This window comes from Astatotilapia calliptera, chromosome 7 (assembly GCF_900246225.1).
Source record: "Astatotilapia calliptera chromosome 7, fAstCal1.2, whole genome shotgun sequence".
Taxonomy (NCBI): domain Eukaryota; kingdom Metazoa; phylum Chordata; class Actinopteri; order Cichliformes; family Cichlidae; genus Astatotilapia; species Astatotilapia calliptera.
The window spans coordinates 17,911,835-17,938,790 of record NC_039308.1 but is presented as its reverse complement, the minus strand read 5'-3'; the positions used below and the strand labels follow the sequence as shown (position 1 = coordinate 17,938,790).

The 26,956-nt window shown below is 38.5% G+C and overlaps 1 protein-coding gene across 2 annotated transcripts; it reads left to right on the top strand.

Moving 5' to 3' along the window:
- The first annotated feature begins 527 nt into the window (after positions 1–527).
- slc45a2 (solute carrier family 45 member 2) lies at positions 528–26,476 on the top strand. Of its 2 annotated transcripts, XM_026173515.1 has the most exons (7): positions 528–4,353; positions 6,902–7,078; positions 17,368–17,729; positions 18,998–19,141; positions 21,122–21,245; positions 21,722–21,927; positions 26,191–26,476. In XM_026173515.1, exons 1-7 carry the CDS (start codon positions 3,882–3,884, stop codon positions 26,410–26,412), a joined length of 1,707 nt encoding a protein of 568 aa, XP_026029300.1. In that variant the 5' UTR covers positions 528–3,881; the 3' UTR covers positions 26,413–26,476. The 2 variants fall into 2 exon arrangements, with proteins under 2 accessions (XP_026029300.1, XP_026029301.1); XM_026173516.1 differs by lacking the exons at positions 21,722–21,927; positions 26,191–26,476 and adding an exon at positions 21,343–21,708.
- The last annotated feature ends 480 nt before the right edge of the window (positions 26,477–26,956 follow it).

Genomic DNA, 26,956 nt, shown 5'->3' with positions numbered 1-26,956 from the left:
CACCGCTGTCAGTATTTACTGACTCATCATTATAAAAGTACCTCTTACTCTGTAATTTACAGTGTTGATTAGGTGAAAGTTAAATTAAAGAATCTTTGAGAAATTGGTGATGGGGCTAAAGAGATTTATTATCTTAAAAATTATTATAAGTGTCTCTTATCCATACATCTAAGGTTGTTCCATCCATTCATTTTATTTCTGTCTGCTTATAGCACATCAAGGAGTATTTTCCAAAATCGAGGGGAAAAAAGAGCAGCTATATTTCAGACAGAAAGCACATAGGCATTAGTTCTTAAACAACAGCGTATTTGTGCCTACCTCTCATACATAATGCCATGTTTCGCCACCAGAAACTGACAATGCAGAAAACAATATGTCACAATTAAATTCATTTGAAATAAATCAAGTAGTTTTCTTAACTGACACATATTTAAACTGTGCCACTTAAAGTCATCACTGGTATTATTCCATACATTTATTACATCAACAGAAAACCTCCCCCCCCCCCCCCCCCCTTTCTTTTAAATTAGTTCTTATCTTGACTTAAAAAAAAAGGCATATTCATCCTAATTCATAATTGGTTGTTATTAACTGGGACATATCCCGGACACCTTGAGCTTTTTTACTTTAAACACAATCAGCATAATTTTGAAGTTTTACCCTTGTAGTAGTGAAGCTGTTGATGAATTTGGGGATGTTTTTCCCCCCAAGATGAAATAGATGGTCCTCGTTAAAGGGCACAGTCGTACTTAAAGGTCACAGATTGCAGAAATTTACTCCTACATCTGTCTTCCTGAACTGTCTGAACAAAATGTTACTGAATGACACTGGCAGTGCTTCAGTTATAGCCTAGCCACACTTTTACTTTATAAAATAGCACCAAATAACCACATGCAGCCGAAGCTTTGGCCCTGACCTCTTTTAAGGTGAATAAACTTAACAAGATGACATTGTTATTCTTAGACACAGGAGAGGAAATATAACACAATTCTGGCCAACACACTACTGCAGGATTCACAGCCGGCAAAGAGTTTGCACATTTCAGGCCATGGTTCACCATTTGGAGTGTATGCAGGCAAGCGTGTGACGACTGTTTTCCCATATACTTCCATAGGACTGGAAGTCTTTTTGCACTGGGTAAATTGTTCCAACCTCAACAATTAAACTATGTTTTATTATGTCTAGAGGGTAAATTAGAGAAAAAACAATGTTCTCTTAACATGGCATCCTTGGGTAAACATAAATGTCAGCTTGTTAGCTCAAAGCATTGTCCCGTGATGCGTATTTTAACTGGCACTTGTCCTTTATATGAATCTTTTAAAGACTACCAATATGAGTTCAGCGCTTCCAAACTGCCTTTTTTTTATTTGTTTGTTTTTAGGTTAAAGGAGTGGTGACTATTAAAGAAACAGGCGGTCAAAGTAAATTCTCCTGAGCCTGTTGTGATGTCATGGAGATTTGATTAAGACCACATGAAATACTTTTTCGTGGAAATGCTAATAATTCACAGAAATCTGAATCAAGCGGTTTAGTTAATCAAATGCTATGCTGGTTTTTTTTCTTCTGATCACTCAAGATGTTTGGAAACCGCTTAATCTTGATGATATAATATGTTGCAAGAGAAGTTCAGCTATGAGATAAGGGGCATGAAATACTATTTCAAATGAATTTAAACTCATAAAAAAAGAAACAAGTACAAATAGCTCAGGATTTCCTAACTTCATTTGATGTAATTGTTAGCATTTTATTCTGGACTGGACCTCTGGGAAGTGGTACGTCACTCCAGGGTGTCCTGTCACGCTGCTTAGCACTGATTTGTCCTAAAAGATTAATCCTTTATTATAGAGATGGGGACTTATACATACTGGGGACAACTGCTGGAAGATATACTTTCAGGATGAAGTCTGAATGGTTGAAGTACGAACAAAGGATGGTTTGTGTGTCACTTGCATGCAGACTGCGTGTCTCCTGGTTCATGTCCTCTGATGATACACACAAGATGCTAATTTTGAGAAAGACGCTTAACTTTGAGACTGCCCTTTAGGTAGCAGCCTTAGGTAACTGTAACTGCCAAGTATTTAGAGGTCACAGCATTCTAAGAGATTCTGCTATATCTAATGTCGTCATCCACACTTGAAGAGCTTGACAATCAGCCTTTTTCTTCTTTACTACAACACCAATAAAAACTTGGCTCCAATAAGCACATGATGAGATGGTGACAGTAAGAGAGACAGTGGATCCACACAACAAAGTAAAAATCCCAATTGTTATTTATAATGTTTACACAAGAAGTGATTTATATAACCTTAAATTAAAGCAGGGATGGAACTGAAACTAAATGGTAAAGAAAAAAGGAGATGTTCCTTAAAATAGTAGATATGAAAGCAACAGGGGTGATGAAAAATGTAACAATATTGTAACAAAATAAACTAACAAAAAAGAGAGTTAACTTATTCTGACCTAACTATGATTAAACTGAGATTAAAACAAAATCAAGAGGTTTGGGGAGGGGGTCAAAATAATACAAAAGCACCTGAGCTGCCATTAGTGCTAAATTAATATTGATACTTATGGATTGCAGTTATAGGGATTTTTTTTAATGATATAGTAGTGAGGACAGTGTTTAATGATTGTAATGGTTATACAAAAAACCCTTATTGAAGATTTAAGAAATCAAATCTATTTATCACGGCTGCTATGTCTTAAGTAAAACAGCACATGATATCATGTCATAATAGGCCTTTTTCTCCAAGTGTTTCAAAACCACCCCCATGACTTGACATTTATTGATGTCAAGTCATACATTTTGTGTTTATTTATTCTAAATTGATCTGTAGCTCAAAATTTGGCATACACAGAGGCAATAATACTGTGGAGGCATGAAATATAACCAAAATGCAAGAGTTAACCGGTAATGTTACAAAGGAAGGCTGCTTAAATGTACAATTACCACCCCTCTCCTTACCCTGCCTCCAACCAAAAACTGAATACCTGCACAAAATGACATTTATTCAGTTTTGAGTTGCATAAAAAAAATCAGTCAATTAAACTAACCCCCTAAATTAGATTTGCAACAATTAGGTTTACATCATAGCTGCCATAAATTAACAGTATTTAATTTTTTAACAATATTTCGAATGACCAGAATCATTCTGTAATTGTTCATTCATCAGTATGCACAAGCTGTTTATTCAAATGTATTATTTTTAATGCCAAAATATAATTAGTGTTGTTGTCCACAAATGTTCAAATTAATTGCTTTACAAATATGCTGATAAAAAACAGTAAAGTACACTTTTGGATTAAGATCACACATTACAAATATTTACTTGCACTCCTAAACAGATAAATATTGTTTTAGCTGTTGTTTCAGTTGTACAGCACACTAGTGTGCCGGCTCACGTTTGGATAGAAAAACATGAATTTAGCTTTGTGAATTCAGTCATCTTTACTTGTTTTAAAGTAAACACTACTGGCCAGTCATTAGTGGCCAGTAGTGCCACCCATTGCCAAAACTAACTCAGCCCCATGAGCTGCCCGAGGCCTTTACTAGACAGAATAGGAAAAGCCATTCTGTAATCTCTTTAAAACACTCCCTTCTTTTTCCTCCTCCCTTGTCTTTCTCTCCTCCTCGCCGAGTCTTGCTCAGACCTTCACATGCAAAATAAAGCTGTGTGGCGCTTGAACTCTTTGCTCAGCTATGCAGTAGTGAAGAGGATTAACTCAAGCCAAGCGCCAGTTTTGGCATTTCATCCATCCCTTGGCAGACGGAGAGAGACTACCAAAAGCTACCTCTTTGCCTCTCTTCATCTAAATCTCCTCTTTACTCCCTTCCTGTTCTCTTTTTCTCCTTCTGTCCTTTACCCCCCTCATTTTCAATTATGACTCTGTTATCAGAAGATCAGTCTGTGAGGCCCCAACCCTGCCGGATCTCTGAGCCTGGCAAACACATCAGCACTTCTCTGCACCAGGACTCAACAGACTGCAATGGCAGCAATGTGGACTACGTAGACAGTGTGGAAGACTCTGTCTTTGGAGCTGTGGAGCCTCACAGGCGCTCTCGGGGGCGCCTTATTCTCCACGGTCTGGTCATGTTTGGAAGGGAATTCTGCTATGCCGTGGAGGCAGCTTTTGTCACGCCGGTGCTCCTGAGCGTGGGCCTGCCCCAGAGTCTGTACAGCTTGGTGTGGTTGATCAGCCCCATCCTGGGCTTCCTGCTCCAGCCCATCATCGGTTCAGCCAGCGACTATTGCCGCTCGCCGTGGGGCCGGCGGAGGCCTTACATCCTGGCACTGGGCATCCTCATGCTTGTGGGAATCACCCTGTTCCTTAATGGAGATGCTGTCATCTCAGGTGAGGGATCAGTGAAGAAAACTTGAGGGTGAGGAATTCAGACAGAACAAGAGTGGAGGTAGTGTGCTATCTGTAATCTTGTTATGTCAGAAAATGCTTTGAGGCCACGCTAGCTTTGATTTAAAAGTATTCCAAAGATTTACTATCAGGCTCCACTCCTGTAGCTCCCACTTTGGATTCGGGAAACAGGCACCCTCTCTACTTTGAAGAATAGGCTTAAAGCTTTCCTTTTTGATAAAGCTCGGGCTGAATCAGGTGACCCTAAGCACTCTCTTAGTTACACTGCAATAAGCTTAGGCTGCTGGGAGGGGCTTCCTGTGATGCACTTAGCATTTTTTCTTCATTCACCTTGTTTCACTCTCTGTGTTTATACACCACTCTGCATCTAATCATTAGCCATTATTAATCTATGGCTCTCTTCCACAATAAATGAATGTCTCTTTCCCCTCACGCCCAACCAGTCAGGGCAGATGGTTGCCCCTCACTGAGCCTGGTGTGAGCCTCCTGTTAAAAGGGAGTTTTTCTTTCCCGTTGTCACCAAATGCTCCTGTGATCATTGGGTTTCTTTCGAATATTGTAGATTCTTTACGTTACATACCTTATATAAAACGCATTGAGGTGATTGTTGTAGGAATTGGTTTGATATAAATACATATGAAGTAAACTGATTTAGGTTTTGCTGTCTTCTTTTACCTTCAGGACAAGGTTAAGGGCAAGTTTCAACCTCTTTGTAAGACTTTTAAAGACTCTGAATCCAAATTTCTACTTGTGCACAGATTTTGGGGGATAAAATGATACATTCATCATGAAAGGAAAAAGTAGGGCCCAGAGATGCTCCATTTGAATCCATTAGACCAGCGGTCCCCAACCCCCGGGGGTTGGGGTATAAGCCTGGTATAAGTTTTATTTTGTTGTATTTATCCGCGACACCTTAAAGGCCGGTCCATGAAAATATTGTCGGGCATAAACCGGTCCGTGGCGCAAAAAAGGTTGGAGACCGCTGCATTAGACTCCAAACAGCATCACAAGAGCGTCTGCACACGAAAGAATCTGTTACCATTAAAAGCAATATTAGGTTGGGTAAAAAGCCTTCTCTTAAAAAACAGAAACACTAACTGATTCACTGCTGGCAGTGACAGCGTGTGTGTGATTGTTCAGCATCCTGTGGAATCATTCAGAGATTAAATGCACATTTGGCCATAATTTAAGTCACTCTGATTTGAAGCACATCATCCACTTAACCCGAATCATTGTTTTTGATTGAAAAATCATGAAAGCAACACTCTGCAAAAATGTGACAAACTCAGATTCAGAGGTTTGCTTTGTGAGGAATAATGGAAATCGGTGTGTATGGGCAGCTTTATTTGCTGTAAGCTGTACATTTAAAATGCAGCAATCAGCTCAACAGTAACATTCGTTAAGTGTCTTAATTGTGTGTAGTTTGAACCTTTTTCACTCTTGTGCCGTCTTTGCCTGGATATCAGCTGTCAAAACACAATTAAACTAGATGCTGTATTGTCGTGGTTAATTTCCTTTTCAATCAAACTTAGTAGCGCAGATGTTGAGAGTTTTTATACCATGCTGAACATCACATTCACAAGTCACTGCTATGAGTTTGTTGGGTTTTTTACCTCTTCATTTATAATTTTGATGGTGCAAAAATAAATGTAAAAAACCCACTCTGTTCTGATATACACACACAAAGAGAATTGTTTTTCTTCAATATCATCCAAAGTGTTCAAGGTGGTTCAGTTTAGCCTGAAGCTGTTAGAGGATTTTTTGTGCGTGTTTTCAGGCAAAAATTACAAAAATAGACAAATAAACAGCCAAGGAATTAAAGATAAAGGCTCCTGGCTTTCTTATAGCGCTCTTATGAACTATAAAGTATGTCTCCTGACGTAGGCTGGATAAGCTGATTATCTCTCCATGTTCCCCGGGGCCGTAGTAAATGCCAAAGCGGTCGTTTGACATAATGTTTTCTATTGTTGTAGCTGCCCTCTTCTTAAAGATGAAAAACCTAACGCTGGCCTGCATCTCCCAGAGTTGCTCTTTTGGTGTTAAATTGTTTTTTTACTCTTTTTTTTTTGCGACTTCAGACTTTCTTTTTAAAGAAGTGACAAGTTAAAAATCCTTCCTTTACCTGTAGTTTTAATGGAATGATAAACCTGTCTTTCAGTATTCACTTGTATCTCTTAATGAAATGGTAAAATTGTCTTTAATAACTTCTAATTACACTTTCTCTTGTGGTGTTATTTGACACCTTTCATATCTCTAAAAGAGCAGCTTAGTGTTCAAACATTCAGGTTTTAAAATATAATTGCTATGGCGTCAGTTGTAATAGGTTTTCTTTTTTTAATTATTGTATTGTTATTTTAAGTGCCTTCTGACGTGCTAGTCCTCTGAGGTTCTTGTGATGTGTATCAAGCCTAATTAAACTTGTGAATGTGACAGATAAGGCTTCTTAGTGTACTGATGTAGTCAGTGTATTATTATTTTAATCTTTCTCTGTGGTACGTGCTGAGTGCTGATGTGTACTGTTGTTTTCCAGCACTCGTCAGAGATAGGTCTCTGAAGAGCATATGGGCCATCGTGGTGGTGATGTTTGGAGTCGTGCTGTTTGACTTTGCTGCAGACTTCATCGATGGACCCATCAAGGCCTACCTGTTTGATGTATGTTCACATGAAGACAAGGAAAGAGGTTTACACTACCATGCTCTCCTCACAGGTATGTAGCACAAACACTGTTTGGTTCTTGCTTCAATACTCACAGCTTTTGTGTTTTGTTTAGACTTATTAATGCCAGTTACGTTGGTGATTGTTTCCTTTTGATGGATTTGGACTTTAGTTTGGCAATAATTTTATGTTCATTCTGCATCTGAGCAACTCACAGTAACGCTTTATGGAAGTAAGCCTCCAAAACTTCTCCTGCTGTGACTGAGTGGGCGGAGATGCACATATAGAGGGAGTGTGAAAGTTTCAGTGAACTGTGTCTGTTTGTCAGCGTGTTAAACTGTGGGTGGAAGCTATGTCTGTTTTTTTTATTTGTGAGTGCAAACAAGAGTTCACTTGGGAAATGTTCGATAATTTCAGATATATACATATATGCTTTTCTTAGTAAATTTGTCTGTAACAATAAAAGTTAGGTCAGGCTTGGATGAAGCACGAATATAAGAGCACAACTGATAAAACAGCTGGCTGATGATATTAGCCAATATAATGGTATAGATAAATAATTTTCATTCATCAACTAATAAATGAAAATTTAAAAAAGTAAAGAAGAGATGGGTATAAATGTCCTTCAACCATGTTATGAGTTTGGGCCTTTTCCCACTAGCGGGCACTCTTTATGACACAGAAAGAAATTTTTTTTAAGGTTAATTAATAGAAAACAAGAATGTTGTACTCATAAATATACATTGATTTGTGTGTAATTTTGTCTTTCAATAAAGTAATGCATACTCTGGAAATAATTCACTAAAAATACATGCGGTTTGCCATCATATTGCGCTGTCATCTTTAATTCCATCACTGTATGCTTCATGTATATTGCTAGAAACCAACCACATAAATAATACATCCATAAGTTCCTTTCAATTTTAAAATCCTCTTTCTTCTTACCTCACGCCTCATCTCAGGGCTGTGACAAACAGAACCATGCATGCACATGCTATTTTTTTTACTGATAATGTCATAATTGCTAGCTGTCAGCAGATTAGATTTACCCTCCCATCTCCGGACAGCTGACAGCGAGCTGGCTAAACAACAATAGCAACAGTTCGTTATAAGCTAACATTATGCCAGCTAATCTTAGGCTCGAGTGTTCTAAAAATCACCCTTTGATTAACAGTGTGATGATGATATTGCCACATAGTATGAGCTCTAACAAAGTTAGAGCTACTGGCTAACAGCAAAAACTGCAGCGCTTACTGCCTGGCTCTTGTTGTCAGGGCATGAACCACCACAGTGCCTCTTGGTGTTTCTGTCCTTGCTTGACTGTTTGCCTTCTAGTTTTAATTGTGGTGTATTTTGCCCTCTTTGAAGGCTGTTGGTGAGAACCATGCGCACATGACGTATCAGAAGAATACAATGTGATGGATGTTTCAAAATGCAGTTGGTGGCACATATGAATTTCAGTTTGCTCCCTGTTTTTCCTACAGGGTTGGGACACCTGTCAATACTCATATAAAGCCAAACATAAGATGTATAAATATCTACACAAATGTTTGTGTCATGTGCCTGAAGAAAAGAAATATCAGCCAATTTTTTAAATTTTTAAATCACCAAATGTTGGTCTCAAATTTTCTGTATCAGTCAGGATCTACTGCCAAAAGCATTTGTTAATCTGTTTTCACATGCATATGAACTTAAGTGACATCCCATTTTTAAGATCTTGCTTTGTGTACTGGCGTACAGTCATGTTGGAAGAGGAACAAAGCTGGGAGCATGAAATTGTCCAAAATGTGTTGACATGGCGTTAGCAGTTCCTTTCACTGAAACTAAGGGGCAGAGCCCAACACTGAAATCCTTGTTCTTTTACCTAGCCTACCTCTCTGTGGCTCATTTGCTGTTGTTCCAATTCACTTGGGTGGAAAGACTGTGGAATATGTAGCAAGGAAATTTCACGACTGGACTTCATTTTGCTCCTGAGAGCAATCCATTCTTTCACAAATGTTTCTAGAAGCAGTCTGCATGCATAACTGCTTGATCACCTGTGACCACGGTGACTGGAACACCTGCAATTCAATGATTTGGATGGGTGAATGAATACTTTTGGCAATATAATGCATCTGAAAGTAACAAAATAAAAAAACTGTCTCCAGCGCATCTTGCTTTATTGTTTATATTCATTTGATGATATTTCTCATGTTAAGCATAACATCTGTGTTTAGTAGAGAGGATAATGCTCTTTACAGTTTAAATGCTCTGCTCAATTTAAAAATTGCAAACACGCCAATATAAACTGTTCATTACTACTATAAGAAAAGTCTAAGCATTAACAAAGGATGGTGATTGTGTGTATTCATAAGGGATTGCTCAAATACTGTGAAAACTGTAGGGTTTTAGTGTTTTTGAGCTCAATTCTACAGTATAGTTTTACAGTTAAAAAGTCGAACACCAAACCAAAATGCAGGACAGGTGAATGAAAAATTGAGCACAACCCATCATTCAAAAGCCTGTAAAACCACTTTTAGGAGCAATAAATTGAGATGATCATTATCAGTCTCTCACATTATTATGGAGGGTTTTGGGCCCAGTCTTCTTTTTATAGTTGTTTCTGTTTATTGAGGTTTGCAGACCTTCATTCACACACATCTCTATTAAAGGTCCACTACAGCATTTTTAATCAAATTGAGGTCTGGGCTGTTCGGCTATTTTGTTGTAGATTTGCTGTTGTGCTTGAAAACGTTGCAGTGTCTCATGACCAAATTTTGATTAATCTTTCGCTGTTGGACAGATGGCTTGACATTTGACGCTGGAATACTTTGGTATACAAAGGAGTTCACTGTCGACTCAATGACTGAAAGGCCCTGTGGCTACAAAACAAGCCCAACTCATCAGCCTTCCACTACTTCTGCATGTTGCAATGTACACTATGACCAAACATCTTCACTTTGGACTGCTCTGTTTCAAAGGTCTTGTAGTTCACTCAGGTGCAACGCTGTAACCTGTGAGGTGCTCAGCGCAGGTTGTGGGATTTTTGAGTTTTGGGGCATAACCCTCTTGTCCAAGGCCAGAGCATGGAACTGCAGTGGAGCTTTTGTGTGAGTGCTCTCGTGCCTTTCATAACTTTGCTCACTACATTAGCTTTTACCCAGCACTTCATGTTATGGCCAAATGGTTGAACTGATGAATATATTTTCCCTTTTGCTGAGCAGGTTTGCACTACAAAAAGTTCTCAGGCACATATTGGATGTAGCATGACATCAACCAGCACATCAGTTTCTCCTATCAGTTTTCATTTCCGTCTGATCCTTACTTCTGATTAAATAACACGTTTAGGCACACAAAGCTGCTGCTGTGCTTTTGACAAGACTCTTTGGCAGGAGGGCGAGTTAAACGCTTTTCAGTGTGGTAAATTCATTTGCACCTCAAAGAAAAGGGGTAAAAGATTAATATTATCACTTTATCTACGTTGCTGGAGGTATAAATTCAAATATCCTTTAAAAAGTTAGTATGTATACTAGCCTGCTTGAAGATTAAAGTTAAATATAAAGTTGAATATAGTTTGATGTGCAGACTTTAAGATCCCCCCTGCTTCCCCCAATTTCCATTTCCAACATTTCTGGAAGGCAGTGTAATTCTTTTTAATAATTTGAACTGAATATAATTTGAATATAATTTCCATGTCGATACCCATAATATTTTCACATTGGATGAGTTCACAATGAACAGATAAACCTGCAGCATATTGTAGTGCAGTAAATGTGATATCTTTGTATATTTTTGTTATTTCCGATGCACTAATGAAGCATTATAAACTTAAAGAATATTTCCCAAAGTAACTCACAAAGAAAGACAGACAGGAAGTTTCTTTATGGACATGATGATGATGTTTTCGGTGTGAGCGTAGTGGTGTGCTCAGCTCAAATGTCAGCAGGCACTGGGTGGTGTGAGCATTTGAGTGAGGCAGTAATCCAGCCGTGAGCTAGTCATGTGTTACAGTCATGGGTCTTAGCTGAGAGAGACCGGAGCCAGGCACATGACTGCCATGTCTGGTATGTGAAGTTTTAGTACTGTACTGAATACTTTTACATCTGAAAGTCACGTTTTTAAACCATGTTAATCAGTATAACATGCATATTATTACTGTACAACAGGATTTCGTAAAAAAATAATTCCATCGATAGCAGGGTTGAGCTAAGACTGAGATGGTCATATGAATCCAGTTTATCAGCAACATACTAATAACTGTTTGACGAGTCATTAGTCAAGCTGAAGGCTAAGACCTCTATGTGCATGTTAAGTATTAATCTATAAAGATTTGTTTTCTAATGTTTTCGGACTTTTTCTGTGCCCTGAATCACCAGAACAGCGTGCTCTCTGTGGGTGTAGACCTCCTGATTTCCAAATGAACCTCTGGGTTTTCCTCTCCTACTTAACAAAACATAGACACAGTGGAGCTGTGACTCCCTCCATCGGAGACAGGGGAGGGTTAGGCAAGGACAAATTTGCATGTTAAGATATAATTTAGTGCAAAGATATGAGTTTTAGGGTTGTAATTAATGTCAGGAGATGAATTTTATCTGTGGACTTTTGTTTGCAGCAGTGCTTTTTAAAGCTTGCTGTTTTGCTCAGATGAGGTTGTTGGTACCACCAGGGGTACTTTGGAGAATTGGAAAAGGTGTGAAACTTGGGTTTTTTTCTTATTTATAACAATGTTAGGCCTGCATTATTCCTAAACGAATTAGGATTATTTTTTAAATGTAGCTTTGATAAACTGCATTTGATATTCAGCATTCTTGTTTTCATTGCTACGGCAATGTGGGAGTAGGAACCCTTGATTCTAATATTTAATGAAGGATTAAATGTTACAACAGTATTCAGAGTATAGTGAAAGAACGCAATTGTATGAGGCCTTTTTGTGCAATGACAAAAGAAAGCAAAGAAATAAAAGAGACCAAGAAAAAGACCTAAGAAAGCATGTGATCATTGCAGAGAATGACAAAGACTTTATAAACCCTGTTTTTTAGATTATACAGCCAATTCTTTGTCATAAATAAGGAGATGTTTTTTGAACTATTGTATGTAAGTGATTGTCATAACAGGTTTGTTGTTTAAAAAAGCTCAATGGCTCAATCCTTTATTGTACTTTTTGTGGTGGCAAGGGGGTATTTGTCCTAATAAAATACTTCACGCTGGGATGCAGTATTTATGATGACAAAAGTTTGATAACCATGGGTTTACATTTTTACAATAAATCTATGCGCTGTTTGCAGCACCATCACGACTGAGAACAATCAGCCTTGAGTCTAACCACTTCAGCCTTTTTTTTTTACTTTTTACTTGAGTGAAACTGTAGGTGCAGACAATAGAAATCTCAACTATTACAGTGGTAGAAAAGACCAGAAAGAAAAGAAAGGAACTCTCTTGAACCAGGAATTGATCCCACATCAATCTTCAAGTCATGCAGACATAAGTGAAGCGTGACTCCTGAAGTGGTTATTACTGTACCTGCCAATGACTAAAATGTAGAAAAATAGCCTCTATTGAGGTGAGCAACTATAGAGGGCTGCAGAGGCAAGAGTTAGTGGACAAAGTTAGTGATTCAACAAAAACAATCAAGTAGTTTTATAACACCAATTCATAAAAAGTTTGGATGCTGTGTAAAAACAAAATGAGACAGTCTGCAAGTCTAATAAAGTTTATTCACAATAGAGCACAAAGAACATTTTAACATTTTACTATAAGATATGAGCTCATTTTGAACACATCTCAAAATGTTCAAAGTAAGAGGTGCTAAAAAGAAAGAGCTGAATGAACATTTTACAATGAATTAGGTTATTTGGAAACATGTCAGTAACACGATTGGGTATTTAAAAAAGTGTCTTAGAGAACATCATCTACAGTTCATAGCATCCTGAAAAGATTTGAAACTCTGGAGAAATCTCTGTGGGCACAGGACAAGGCTGAAAATCAATACTGTCTGCCCGTGAACGTCTGGACCTCAGACTGCACTACACTAAAAACAGGCATGATGCGATCATTGAAATCACTGCAGGGGCTCAGAAACGCACAAAAAAGCCATATATGAACATGATCGAAGCTCATTTCAAACGGGCAAAGTGGAAATTAGAAAATCATGGGATTTTCTAATGTAGGATGGCCCCTACATCTTTCTTTGTCCTCATTCTAAACAAGTTTTCTGTGTGCTAATGTGAATAAAATAAAATTGATGAAATTTGTAAATCACTGAAATCTATTTTTTGATTAACATGTTACACAGTGATTGCCTACATTTTTTTTGAATTGCTGTGTAATTCTGTCTTTTTAATTTTGTTATTTGGTTATTTTGCTTATGGCATGTGGTCAGTTAAACACGTAATCACGTTAAAAAAGAAAACTCAGTCTCTTCCTGCCATTTTAGAATAGGCGCTTTATAAGAATAACTTCATCACATTATAAAAACTATTAGTGGTGTACTTTTATGTGTTGCAAAAGCCACCAAGTTATAGAGAGGCAGTGATTCACTGAGGGTTCACTGAAGGTTCACTGAGCTATCCATAGCTCAGCAAAATTATGACGCTGACATAAAGAGACAGCTGTCTCCATTAAGCAAAATGCTCGATAATGACGCGGTCCATCTCGAGTGTGGAGGCTGTGTCGTTAATCAAAGACTGGTGTGATATGTCTCTCCAGCGTTGTGTGCGGGTGATAATTCGCTTCATAATAGTACGCTGCGACGGTGACAGACAGGCTAAATCCAGATTCCTGATGAGATATATCCATTGCCTGGATGTTGATCTTAGCTTATGTCATCTAATCTTAACACTGACATTAAAGTACAGACAATCTACATTTGAGCTTAAGCACAAACACTTGTGTTAGAAATACTCTGGTAAAAATGGAAGTATTGATTCAGGTTCTTCATGCAAATAAAAGTGAAACACTAAAAAGTAACTCTTTTTCAACTCCACAAACAGCTTTTGTGCAAACCTCATTGAACCTCCACCTGCCAATTTCATTTAACAAGCAACACTGCAAGAGTGCAAACCTTCACCGTGGCAGTTCACTCTCTGGGCAGTATTTGTATTTAAGAAAACAGTGTTGTATTTTTTATGAATTCATTTTGTTTTCATTGGGGTTTTTTAAACACACTTTCAGACGTTTGTAGTGCAGTGAAAAAAATTGCAAAGTTCAGGCTTTTGTTGTTCGTTTTGTTGAAACCTATTTTGATATACTTGACAAAATTTAGAATATATATATATATATATATATATATTTTATCAATTTTATTGTTATGGATATAGTACATGTGTAGCATTCATTTAGTATTTTTTTAATATGCAATAATAAATGCCAAGTGAAAGTTTTTGCTCACCAGCTTATTTGGTTTTCCAAAAAAACAATACAATAAAATAAATTTAAAATGTATTCAGGAGCATTATACTGTAGTCTGTATAATGTATTTAAACAGTTAAAACCTGTAGTACACACTTGCAAGAATCATAGTTTCTAAGTTGTAAAGCTTTTTTGTCAATTTTTGACCAACAAATCATTAAGTTGACCTTGAAGACCTTTTATTTGTTAGCCTGACCCCACTCTACACCCCTACACAGTTTTACCAGAATTCATTCAAAGCTTTTCAAGCTGTTGTGAAAAGCTATCGTGTTTACAGACAACATGACTCATGCTACCAAAAACATAAACACTTTGGCAGAGTTAATAAAAAAATATTAATTCGTGGGAATATTTTTTCAGCCTTGACTCTAATGAATGTACTCTGCTTAAACATCTGCTATGTAGAACGCAAGCAGAGGAAAACAAGGGAATTAAAAAAAAAAACTATTTGCTGTTACCTACATTATAGATGGGCCACTTTGCCTAAACAGAAAAAGTTAGGAATGGATTCAGAAGTTGTGGGAACACTAAGATCAATTTTCAGTTCAATTCAATTTTATTTATACAGCACCAAATCACAACAACAGTCACCTCAATGCACTTTATATTGTAAGGCAGACCCTACAATAATAAATACAGAGAATAACCCAACAATTATATGACCCCCTATGAGCAAGCACCTTGGCGACAGTGGGAAGGAAAAACTCCATTTTAACAGGAAGAAACCTCCGGCAGAACCAGGCTCAGGGAAGGGCGGGGCCATCTGCCGCGACCGGTTGGGGTGCGAGAAGAAAGACAGGGTAAAAAACGTGCTAGGAAGAGAGACAGAGATTAATAACAAGTATGATTCAATGCAGAGAGGTCTATTAACACATAGAATAGAAGAAGAAACACTCGATGCATCACGGGAATCCCCCGGCAGCCTACGTCTATTGCAGCATAACTAAGGGAGGATTCAGGGTCGCCTGATCCAGCCCTAACTATATGCTTTAGCAAAAATGAAAGTTTTAAGCTAACGTTAAAAGATCAATGTTAGTGGTACAGCCTGGGACAAAAACAAAACAAAACAAAACACTAGAAGTAAGTCACATTCATTTCTTTTGTGAGTCCCAGTGGAGTTTGTGTGCATGACGTGATCAGTTGAGCAGCGCTGCCTTAGGTCTGATTTAACCCACCGAATTTAACAAGATATAACCACACGATCCACAGTGGGTGATTTCCAGTCCCTAGACAGCATAAACCTTGTATAAAGGTGGGATTCAGTGAGTAAATCTAATAAGCATTATCATCTTAAATTTATATTGATGCCTACTACCCTTGGTATAACCAAACTCTCTGCACCAGTTCAACAGTGCATCACTGTAAACTTCACCACAGCAATGAAAAGTAACCAGTGTATCTTGCACTAAATTGCCCAGTATTTTCATGTTATCTTTGAATAGCGCAAAGATATACTTAAAGTTGTTTTGCAGGATATTTCACAGTATGAAAAAAAAACAACTAATTTCATCAACACATCAGGTATAAAGCTGATATCAAAAGCTTATGAAATTGAGGACATTTAAGCTTTAAATTCTGAGTCTATCAAATGTCACTGAGCAGCACTTAAAAACAATCTCTCCTCCCCCTCTCCTCTTTCCTCATCGTTGAGTAAACTTCGCTCTCATTCTTTTCTCACCCTGGGAAATACAGCAGTGATCCTTCACACTGTCTGACAAACTGCACAGACTGTTGTGTTTGCTGACATTTGTTGAGCTCTTTAAAAGATGCATTTAAAATGACTTGCCACTTAAAAAAATATTACTCCCTTTGTGCTCGCTCCTCTTCTGCAGCGCTATTTCATCTCGTCATGTGTCATAAGAACCGATGTGGGATACACCAAAAGGATTCCCTTTTATATGTTACTGTTTCTCCATTTACAGTGAAATCAGTTTGATGTCTGGAAGGTGAGTGAGGTCAAATAGCTCCCGTTTGAATAAACCTAAAGTAACAAGTGTTTAAATACTCAAATAAAGCACAGGTATCCAAAAACTCTATGTAAGTACAGTAACAACATATTACTTTTCCCACATCTGAAAATATTCAATTTTTTTCTGTCATGAGTTTTGAAATGTGCTTGTCCAGTGGTGTGTGCCAGTAAAAGTAATAAAATTACTTTTCTATTCATTTATGGAACATACTGTATGTACAGTCACATTTGGTTCTTTTAAAGAGTGTCAACAGATAAATGCGGTTTGCTTGAATAATATCTCAGATAAAATCCACTTTTCAATCGGTTATTTGATCCAACTGATTTAATAATTTAATTTTCTTTTATGGGAAAAAGTACGTTTATTCTCGGCACCAGAAGCTGTTAGCAAAAACTAGCTTTTGTAGCTTGTTGCTTTTGACTATTTTTCAATGCATAATTCCCAGGGTTTCAGGGTTTTTTGGAGGGGAATGTCTTTCATGTGCTGCCTGTTTCAAATCCATCACCTTACACTTTCCTGCAGATGGCCTCTAATCATCTTCCTCTCTTCACTCTTTGATATGATGCAAAATTCATAGTCGTTTCAGAGATCGCAAACACAGCAGCCCCTCAGGCACTGAAGCAACAACAAACCAGAACATTTCTACCATTATAAAGGAAATGTCAAGGCATTGAGTCACATAATTGTATGTTCAATGACATGTTCACCAAATGTTTTCTTTTTCTTTGCACCCTTTCCATAGAGGTCAAATTTAACCAGTCTAGTCCTGATGACATACAGATTTAAGAATTACCTGATGGAAGATTTTGGGATGAATCTTCTTCTGGATGCTCTTGATTTGAATTTGGATAAACTGGTTTAATAATAAGCAGAAGCCCACTTTTTCTGATGTTTTTAGCCTGGATAAAAGATCAGATAGAGATTTTTAGATCTTGGTATGATGACATTACCAGAATCTATCAATCTTTCATTCTGTGTGCACCAGGCCTGGGCGGAGCATGTGGTTACCTGGTGGGAGCTATGGACTGGGGTCACTCCACGTTGGGCCGTCTCTTTGGATCCGAGTACCAGGTCATCTATTTCTTCTCAGCGCTGACCTGGGGCATCTTCCTCACTGTGCACCTCTTCAGTATTCCAGAGCAACCTCTGGGCAAGGCACCATCTCCATCTGATTCACCATCCAGCCCTCTTCGCCTGCTGAGCTCTCATAGCAATAGTTATGGAGCACTTAAGGAGCCTGTCTCTGCTGTAGTCTCTGCATCTGTCACAGATCTCAGGCCCAGATCTTTCTCAGCCCTGGGAGAAGCCAATTCAGTGACCTCAAGTGTCAAACAGCCAAACAAAGAGGTATGTAACATGCATAAAAAGTCTTTCAGAGAGTTTAGTGCATTAAGTGAATTACACAATACAGAGAGCCAATAAAACTAGTCAAACCTTGAAGTTGCCACAGACTATATTGAGATTCAAATGGTTAGTCAGGGTACGCTTGGCAGACGCAACTATGGAAATAACACACTGAGTCTTATAGGAGTTTGAATACTTTCTCTACAGTAGTAAATGATGTGGGATGCAGTATTCAGGGAGTTTCAAGACTATTGATACACCTGCCAGTTCATCTTACTACTCCTGCTTTGCTGAATGCTTTGCAGAATATCTTAGTACTTGATTTCCCCCCCCCCCCCCCCTTTTGCTTTATTGACACCAGCCATGCAGCTGGCATGAACTCTCCAAGTTTGTATAAATCCTGAAAAACTATGCTATCCCAGCAGGATCTAAGAGGGTTCCACAGAGTATCCCAAATGCCGCTGAGATGCAGGAATGCCTTTCAAGAACCCCTATAAGTACAGAGTGAGGCTGGGGTCAGCGGAGTGTTCAGGAAAGACCAATAGAACACATCTGCCCGAGTGTCATCTCAACAACTGCTTCAGTGCAGACAATACAACTTCCAACTTTATAAGTTCCTGCATTAAAAGTATATCCAAACTTTCCAAAGATTTTCTAGACTTATATATTTGACTGATGTGATCTCAGTCTTTTACATTTCAGAGGGATTGATGTGATCACCTTCCTCAAAATCACCTTTACAGTTTTCATTTAAGTGTTTGATGAATTATCTCTATGATGTCGACTTTTTGCCTGAATATTCTTCCTCCTTCTTTTGTAGATTCAGCTTTCCATTGATGCTTCACATTTGTTTGTTTTTTGCCTGTTATATTAGAAAGGTTTAAGAAAAAAGATGCTAAAAGAATTGCTCTGTATATATCTGCTACACTAGAAAATTAATAAGGGATGATTGTTCCAAAGAGCGTAGTTGTTTTTTTCTTTTTCAAGTCTTCCTTTTGCTTTAATCATCTCCTATCCTTAATCCTAAAGCCAACTCCTTAGTAGTAGTCCTTTATGCTGAATCCCTTCATTCAATCTAATTACAGCCTTTTATGGGGCATGCATGTTTTTTTAATTGTAGAGTCTTTTGAAGTGTTGTCACTCATGGGCTAAAAACACCACTAGCCGTGAAATACCAGCAGACTAATGAGCACTCTGAGAGGGTTTTTTTTCCTCCTGTCAGTTTTTTAGCTGCTGGCACTGATGTCTGTGATGTTTTTGTGTATTTGCAGGACCAGAAGAAGATGACGTTCAGGTTGCTGATAAAAGCTATTGTCAATATGCCAAGTCACTACCGCTGCCTGTGTGTCAGCCACCTGCTGGGATGGACAGCGTTCCTCTGCAATATGCTTTTCTTTACCGATTTCATGGGACAGGTATTGATTTGCATGTGTCTCCAGTGAGCTTTTTAGAATTTCAAATAGTAACCAATCAATAATCTTATTTAGAAAGCTGGGCCATTTGCGACCTCATAAAGGTTACAATTCTACTTGATATTTATCATCGCTGCGTCCTTTCTTTCACATGTTGCTGTCAGATTGTGTTTCTCGCCAAGGCCTTTGTCTGGTGGAATAGATGAGAAAAAAGTGTTTATTTTGCTAAAGCCTTGAGTTTAGAATTACAGCCAACTCACCACAACGTTTTTGAATGAGGACTGCTAAAATGCCAGCTGTTGCTAGACAGCTGCAACTATAAACTGTACCAATAAAACTTCAGAGCAGATGTCTTCAGCTGGATATTAGTCCAATTAACCACACTGCAAGTGTTATATTTGCACTAAAAATGCTACAAAAGGCACTAACAAAAATGGATCCAGTTCAATTTCTCAAATTAACTGAGCTGATTTCTAAGGTCTACCAATCTCAAAGCCCTTAATGATGCATTACTTTAATCAATTTACATACCAACAAGCAATTTAAGCAAGTTAAGAAAATCATTTTTTAAAAAGGTCATGAATAGAGCCCAGCCAACATGCAATATTTGATGAATTAAAAATCAAATATTTTGATATATTGCTGTTTTCTTCTTTTAGATACAGGAAACCTAAAAAAGATTCCCCTTACATTAATACTTATTTATTCACGATATTACACACCATTTGTTGTTCGTGGTGTTCTGAACACGTCTTCCCGACAGGAAATTGCAGAGTACCTGTTGGTGGATAAACTCAAGTGGTGTTATAAAGAACTACTGTTATTTTTTGCATATCCAAGTGTCAATTTTTAAACAGATATGCACAATATCTGAACAATAGAGGGTTTTTTTCCTCCAATATAAGGTTATTTTCTCTATTTTATCAATTGTTTTACAATTTGTGTGTGTGTGTGTGTGTGTGTGTGTGTGTGTGTGTGTGTGTGTGTGTGTGTGTGTGTGTGTGTGTGTGTGTGTTGTGATCTAAATGTGTCAAGTAAAATATAAAGGTGCTGCTTTTATTCCAGTCTGTTACAGCTAGTGGTCTGTCTATAGGTGACCATTGGCTTTTGGAAGACTCCTTCCTTCACACTCATTGGCTAACAACATAGTCATTAGCAATGATTTTTGTGATGTCAGACTGTGAGCAGCATTAGTGCTTGTGAGCTTCTGATTGGCCATCAGATCTAGGAGTCAGGGTTTAATCACCACCTGTTCAATGGCCTTGGTGTGTTCTTGACGGTGATTTTTTTGAATTTTCATATGAACAGCGATAATTTTTCCAAATAAAAACAGAAAATCCTTGCATGTGGAAACCGTCTCAATAATCCAAGCAAACAAAACAAAAACAAATAACATATAATTATCTAATTTACTCAGTTAGTTTGTTTGAATATGGCAATTTAGTCTTTGGCAGAAACAATTAACAAAAATCATATCAGACTTATGTGATATCCCTTAAAATGACTTGCGTTCAAATGAGGTAAGGTTCAAAGCAATTCAAAGCAACAACATTAGAGAGGAAAAGCAACATACTGCAACATGTATCTGCGTTCAAGCTCCATTAAGCTGCCTGCTTGTGTGGGGGCAGATGGAGGGTGAAGGGAGGTGCGGCGTGTTGTTATTGTTGTGTGCAATCCTCTGTTGACATGTGCCATTATGATGAATGCTTTCAGTGTCACAGTGTGAATGCTGATCAAAGGATGCTCTTCACACCATGACTCTGCCTCGCTTCATTAAGCACAGATGCACCAACTTATCTAAAATTGCAGGCTTATTTCTTATCTGCAATGAGAAATGCATAGTCAGGCTCCCTGTTCTGCAACAGGGCTACAGATGTTTTGTTCATAAGGAAAATAAAAAATAAAAGCCTGATTTTAACAAGAAGTTGGCCAGTATCTGATATACAAATCCTTCCTTTTTAAATGACCCTCCTCTCGTTTCAGATTGTGTATAAGGGGAATCCGTACGCCGATCACAACTCTACCGCCTATGCCACATATGAGAGGGGAGTAGAAGTTGGCTGCTGGGGATTGTGCATTAATGCAGTGTCCTCTGCTCTCTACTCATGTAAGTGGCAGTAATGTGTGAGGGGAAGCTATGTGAGAGAGTGGCAGGTGGAAATGGATAACAAAGGGAAATTACTGCTTTTGCTTTGGGATTGCAGGGAACTCCCTTAGCATGCTTTTGCCAAGGCATCCTGACCTGCGTTATTCTGAACACGTAAGTCCACATGTATGCTTCAAACATCCCCTGTTAAACAGCACATGTGAACCTGAGAGAACTGTTGTGCTACATACAGGGTAAAGCTCAGCCAAATAATGAAGGCTTGGCATGAACTCAGCTTTTTTAGTCTTTTGCTGTTGAGAAGGAGTCTTGGCTTCTAGGAAATGTCCAATTATATGTACAGACGGTTTTGGTACATCTAATGTACGCTAATCTAATGTTCACATAATTATCTACCCTGACTCCACACGCCTCATGCGGGTTTGTTGATCCACCAGTAATTTTAACTTTCCGTGACGTACATGTCTGTGTGTTTTCAGATGTGCAGCGCTTCCTCCTCTCATACATCGGGCTGAAGGGATTATATTTTATGGGCTACCTTGTGTTTGGATTGGGCACCAGCCTGATTGGCCTTTTCCCCAACATCATAGCAACGCTCGTCCTCTGCAGTGTGTTTGGTGTCATGTCGAGCACACTCTACACCATCCCATTCAACCTGATAGCAGAGTATCAACGTGAGGAGGAGGTAATAAACTGGCAGTAGAAACACTCACTAGCTAAGGAATTGTTCAGGTTTCCTCAGTTTAAAAGGATCACATGGTTCTTAAATGAGCACATTTGTATATTGTACACGATACTGCATAACTATAGTATTGATTTTCCGTTTTTTCCACAGTGTAAAACATGTTTTGTTGTCAGTTTGCAGATAAATAATAACCCCATACTCCAAAATAATTATCTTTTTCCTAGTATAACTTTTGGTTTTGGGAATGAATCAAATGTAGCCCTAATGTGTCCTTATGTGAAACTGTAACAGGAACAAATTGATTGACAAGCAATCAATCAAGAAAATAATTTGCAGATTACAGTAAAAACATAAAAAGAAATGATTATTTCTGGTGTTTTTTAAGAAGCATACTGTAAGAATTAAGATGATCGAACATTTCTGAATGATGTGAATGAAAACTTCGATTTAAAAGGGTACATAACGACTGGAACATTTAGCGTAGCTACTTCCTTTAATCATGCTTTCCGATCAAAATTGGAGACTAAGATAAAGCATTGCAGTGATGTGCAAAATCTTAAGCCACACCTCAATCTTTATATTTTCGTCAGAAAATGTGGAAAAATATGTCAATATACATGGGAACACGGTATGTAAGGCAAAAACAGAGTGTGTCTGATTCTAATTCGTTTGAAAGTCAATGTTTCGTACGACCACTTTGGTGCTTCAATAGGGCCTGAGCTCTCTCAGGTGGCTTTCTTGTCATTTCTTAGTCTTCAGGCAAGTTCTCCAGGCGCCTTGAAGGACATTCAAAGCCCTTCTTTGGATGTTGGCTGCCCTTTATTCCATGGTCTGTTGAGATGATCCCACACTGCTTCATTTATGTTGAGGTCTTGGCTTTAGGGGGGTCCTTGGTGGCTGATTTTATTTTGTGTTTTTCTATCCGATTTTTCTACCCTGCACTGGCAATGTCTTTGGGATCATTTTGATGCTGGAAAATGAAGCCTCTGCAAATAAGCAACTTTTCAGATGGTATTCCATGGAGGATTAAAATCTGAGGGTACTTTTCTGTATTAATAATTCCATTCATTTTGATAAGAACCCAGACACCTCATGCAGAAATGCAACCTATCACAGAGCCTCCGCTGTGTTGTTACAGATGGCTGTACCAGTCACTGTTGACCATGCCTCCTGACCTCCTCTTTACATTCTGATTTGAACCAAAATTTTCAAATATGGATCCATCACTGCATAAGACCTGCTGCCACTGATTTTCCAGTTGTTATAATTTGGTATTCCTCTGCCTTTTCTCCTTTTCCCTTCCTGCTAACCTTCGACTGAGAACATTTGCATTGAGGCTGCTAAATCTGTCAGGTATGTCAGGTCTCTGCTGGTTTCTTTTTTCTTTTTTTTATTTCTTAAGGACATGACTTTCAGATACTGTACATCTGCTGCAGATTTTTTTTATTTTTCCTTTAGGCCTGCAACTTTTGTCCTCAACTTGGTGTATAGTTTTCTTAAGCACAAACTGCACGCCATGGTGAGATATTCTGAGTCTTTGGATGTTGTGTATCTGTGTTATCTTTGGCATTTTTCATAGATTCAACTAAGGAAATGAGGAAAACAATCCAAAGTTTTTTCATCAGGCTGCTGGTAACAAAGTGTTTAAAGTAACAAGTTAAAAACTGGTTCTTTTTTTGTCTGATATGTGTAGACACGACGCTGGTTCATCTCTTGAGTTAGGTCTCTTTGTATTCTTAAACAAGGTCAGTCAATCTTCTAAAAATGTGGACTGAAAATGAGTGAAAAGGTAGCCAGCATGCACAGACAAACTCTGAAAGATCTTCAGAAAGTCTAAAGAACTATTCCAGGAAAATCTGGCTCCTTGGAAGCAACATATAAAGAAGTGAGGTGTGGCTTAAGACTTGTGCACAGTCCCATATTTTACTCCTTTAAAGTTCAAGTATTTACAAAAGACAGATCAAGAATGAGGCACTTTAAAGCCCCCGAAAAAACTATCCTAACTATTAATCCCATAACACAACTGACTCTACTCCTTCTGGCGGTTTTCTGTAGAAGTATTTAAAGTCCTAATGGAAACCAGAGATATTCACGAGGCTCTCCAAAACCATAAATATATGTCATTATTTATTCATCAATAGAACGAACGACTGAACTGACGTTTTTGTGTTAAATTGTTGTAATGCACCTTTTATACCTGTTAAATGGGGAATTAATTGGTTTAAATATATCAAACAGTAGCAATCATCTGTCAGTCAAGTACACAGGCATTCATATTTTATTGTGAATTTGAAATTGCATCATTCAGTGTTACATCATTGTTAGAGGCTGTTCTGCAGAACAAGATTTTTGGCAAGATTTTGCCACTTATGTAAGTTACATTTATGCATTTAAATACCAAAAAAATAACCGTATTTCCCAGACTACAAAGCGCACCTGAATATTAGCCGCACAAGCTAAAATCAGGGGAAAATCCTGTTTTGTACATACTGTAACGATGGTTAAGTGTTACTGGACAGTGACATGTTGGTTTTCTCTGCACACTGTTGTTGTTCCTTTAAGATTCATGTTTGGTTGGGCTGCAGGAAGTAGTGAGGGTGGTGTACAGGAAGGGGTGGGGGGACCTGGTTGTTCTGTGTGGGTGCCAGGCTGAAGAGAGGTGTAGTTCGAGAGCGCTTCCCCCTGAGTTAACAACCCGCTGGCTTATGTGCCGAATAAACGGACAAACTGAGACCCCAACCGTCTGGTTCTTGTGAACGTTACAATACATTAGCCGCACCTGACTAAAAGCCACAGGTGTTTCAATGTTGACTTATCATATGTAAGAGAATATGCACAAAGGGAATTGTCAGGAAAGAGATGGCTGTTTGGAGACATCCCTTTTATTAATATTTTGAAAAACAAGTTATGGGTACATATTTGCACAACTTTTTAGGTATATGTAAAAGTAGCGGTAATTACAAGTACGAAACATGTGCTGTGCTTCATAAATGAGTAACAAATGTAGTACATAACAATAACCTACAGCACACCAGAAAAATAGATTCGGACTACCTTTTAGGCTCAAGAAAAGTCAGTCATTCACCACCATCTTCCTGCGCACTAAAACCACCAAAGTCCTCTTCTCCAGTGTCGGATATGAACAGGCTCAGGGTGGCTTCGTCATCCACTCTCCGCTTCTCTCCTTTGTTGTCACTTTCAAAACCAAAGAAATCCTCGTTGTCAGTGTCAGAGTCGAACACCCTCAGAAGGGCCGTGGCGGTGTCCTCCTCTCCATCATGCAGCAGTCCAGCCCTTCGAAATCCGTTGGTGATCGTGGATGTTTTCACACTTTTCCACGCTGTCAGATTCCACCGAAGTTGAGCATAACTTGCTTTTCGCAAGTTTATTGCCGCTCGTCATCCACGCCTCCCGCTGAACGCGTAGCGCTACTTTGAAGCTTGTTTTTCGCGCTACTTGTAGGGCACTATGTTGCCTGGCGGATGGACATGTGACCAACATACCACTCTTGAACCCCGATACTGTGTGTCTGATCACATGCCCTTCCGCCAGGCAACGTAGTGCCGTACAACAGCGGAACAAACAAAACAAATCGTCTTACGATATCACAAAAATCATGGACAATCCATAGAAAAGCCGCACCTGACTAAAAGCCGCAGGGTTCAAAGCTTGTGCAAAAAGTAGCGGCTTATAGCCCGACAATTACGGAAAATAAAAGATCAGATTTTCATTTTAAAGGTTTGGAATAACACTAAACTTCTTTTCCCTTTTTTTAAGTGTCCACATAAATGTTTTAATACCGCTTATAGTATTGCTGCAACATTCTCAAAAAAGTTTATATAGTTCATCTATAAAACATTGGTTTATAATGGAGCACTGTAACAAAAAATAATTTCCCCCAGGGATCAATAAAGTATTCTGATTCTGATAAACTGCAATGTCATTCATAAGTGGTTGCCTCAAAAATCAATTGTTTATTTTTTTCTGTCACGGTCAATCAATACCTGATTGAACTAAATCAGGTGAGAGTTTGATGGAATTCAACTTGCAACAACTGAAGCGAGGCTGAAAAGAATCTATCTTTTTAAGAAGCTGTTTCTTCATATTCTCAGAGCCGTCTGTTTATCCAGCTGTTTGTTTGTGTTTTTTGCCACAGCCTCTCTGATTAAACTGAAATTGATGTTTCCATATATTGCTCTCTTGTTTTCCCCTCCCCGCCATCCTCCTCTTCTCTAATAAACCTACAACCTCCTGTGCTTCCAGCAACAACTGAAGCTGCACGGAAGCAATAAAAGTCCTCGAGGTTCGGGAATGGACTGTGCCGCCCTCACTTGCATGGTCCAGTTGGCTCAGATCATCGTGGGCGTGGGGCTCGGTGCTCTGGTCAACGCGGCAGGAAGTGTGATCGTGGTGGTCCTCTCGGCTTCGACCATGTCTCTGCTCGGCTGCATCTTCATTGTCCTCTTCATCAGATATGTGGAATGAATGATTCTGCTCAAATACAAATTTTAATGATATTGTTTTAAATAAACAATGATTGCTAATTATATCATCATAACATCTGCAATTTTTAATCTTACCTCAGTGGCCAATTAACTGCTAATTATGACAATTTTTTTTAGGTTTCTCTGGTCTGATAGATCCTAAAAATGGTCTTTTTTGGCTAAAACAGCAACTGATATCTTCTTCAGCTCTTGTCTCGTGGTGCTGCAGGCCAGATATTTGCCACATTACAATGCACATAAACAATTTCATGTAGCTATTGATACTGTTAGTTCATTAAGCAACAAAGTTTCACAGCAGTAGTCTAAAGTGCTTGCAGGCATCTGGATCTCTTTTAGCTTCTTGGAGACATTTCACCACCCATCTGCAAAGGGTTCATGACATGAAGACACCAAACCAAGAGGGGTTTTCACTGAAATCCACATTGCTGAATGATCTGTGCGCCGGCATGACTGGTTGACAAATGGCCCGGAATAGTGAAGGGACCAATAGTGAAGGAATTGGACAGGAACAGATCAATAAGATC

Bases quoted from the DNA above. Each gene is read 5' to 3' on its own strand.
- slc45a2 (XM_026173515.1), top strand. From the start codon at position 3,882: ATGACTCTGTTATCAGAAGATCAGTCTGTGAGGCCCCAACCCTGCCGG. The intron at 19,142-21,121 runs GTATTGATTTGC...CTCTCGTTTCAG, and splicing joins TTACCGATTTCATGGGACAG to ATTGTGTATAAGGGGAATCC. The intron at 21,928-26,190 runs GTAATAAACTGG...CTGTGCTTCCAG, and splicing joins AGTATCAACGTGAGGAGGAG to CAACAACTGAAGCTGCACGG.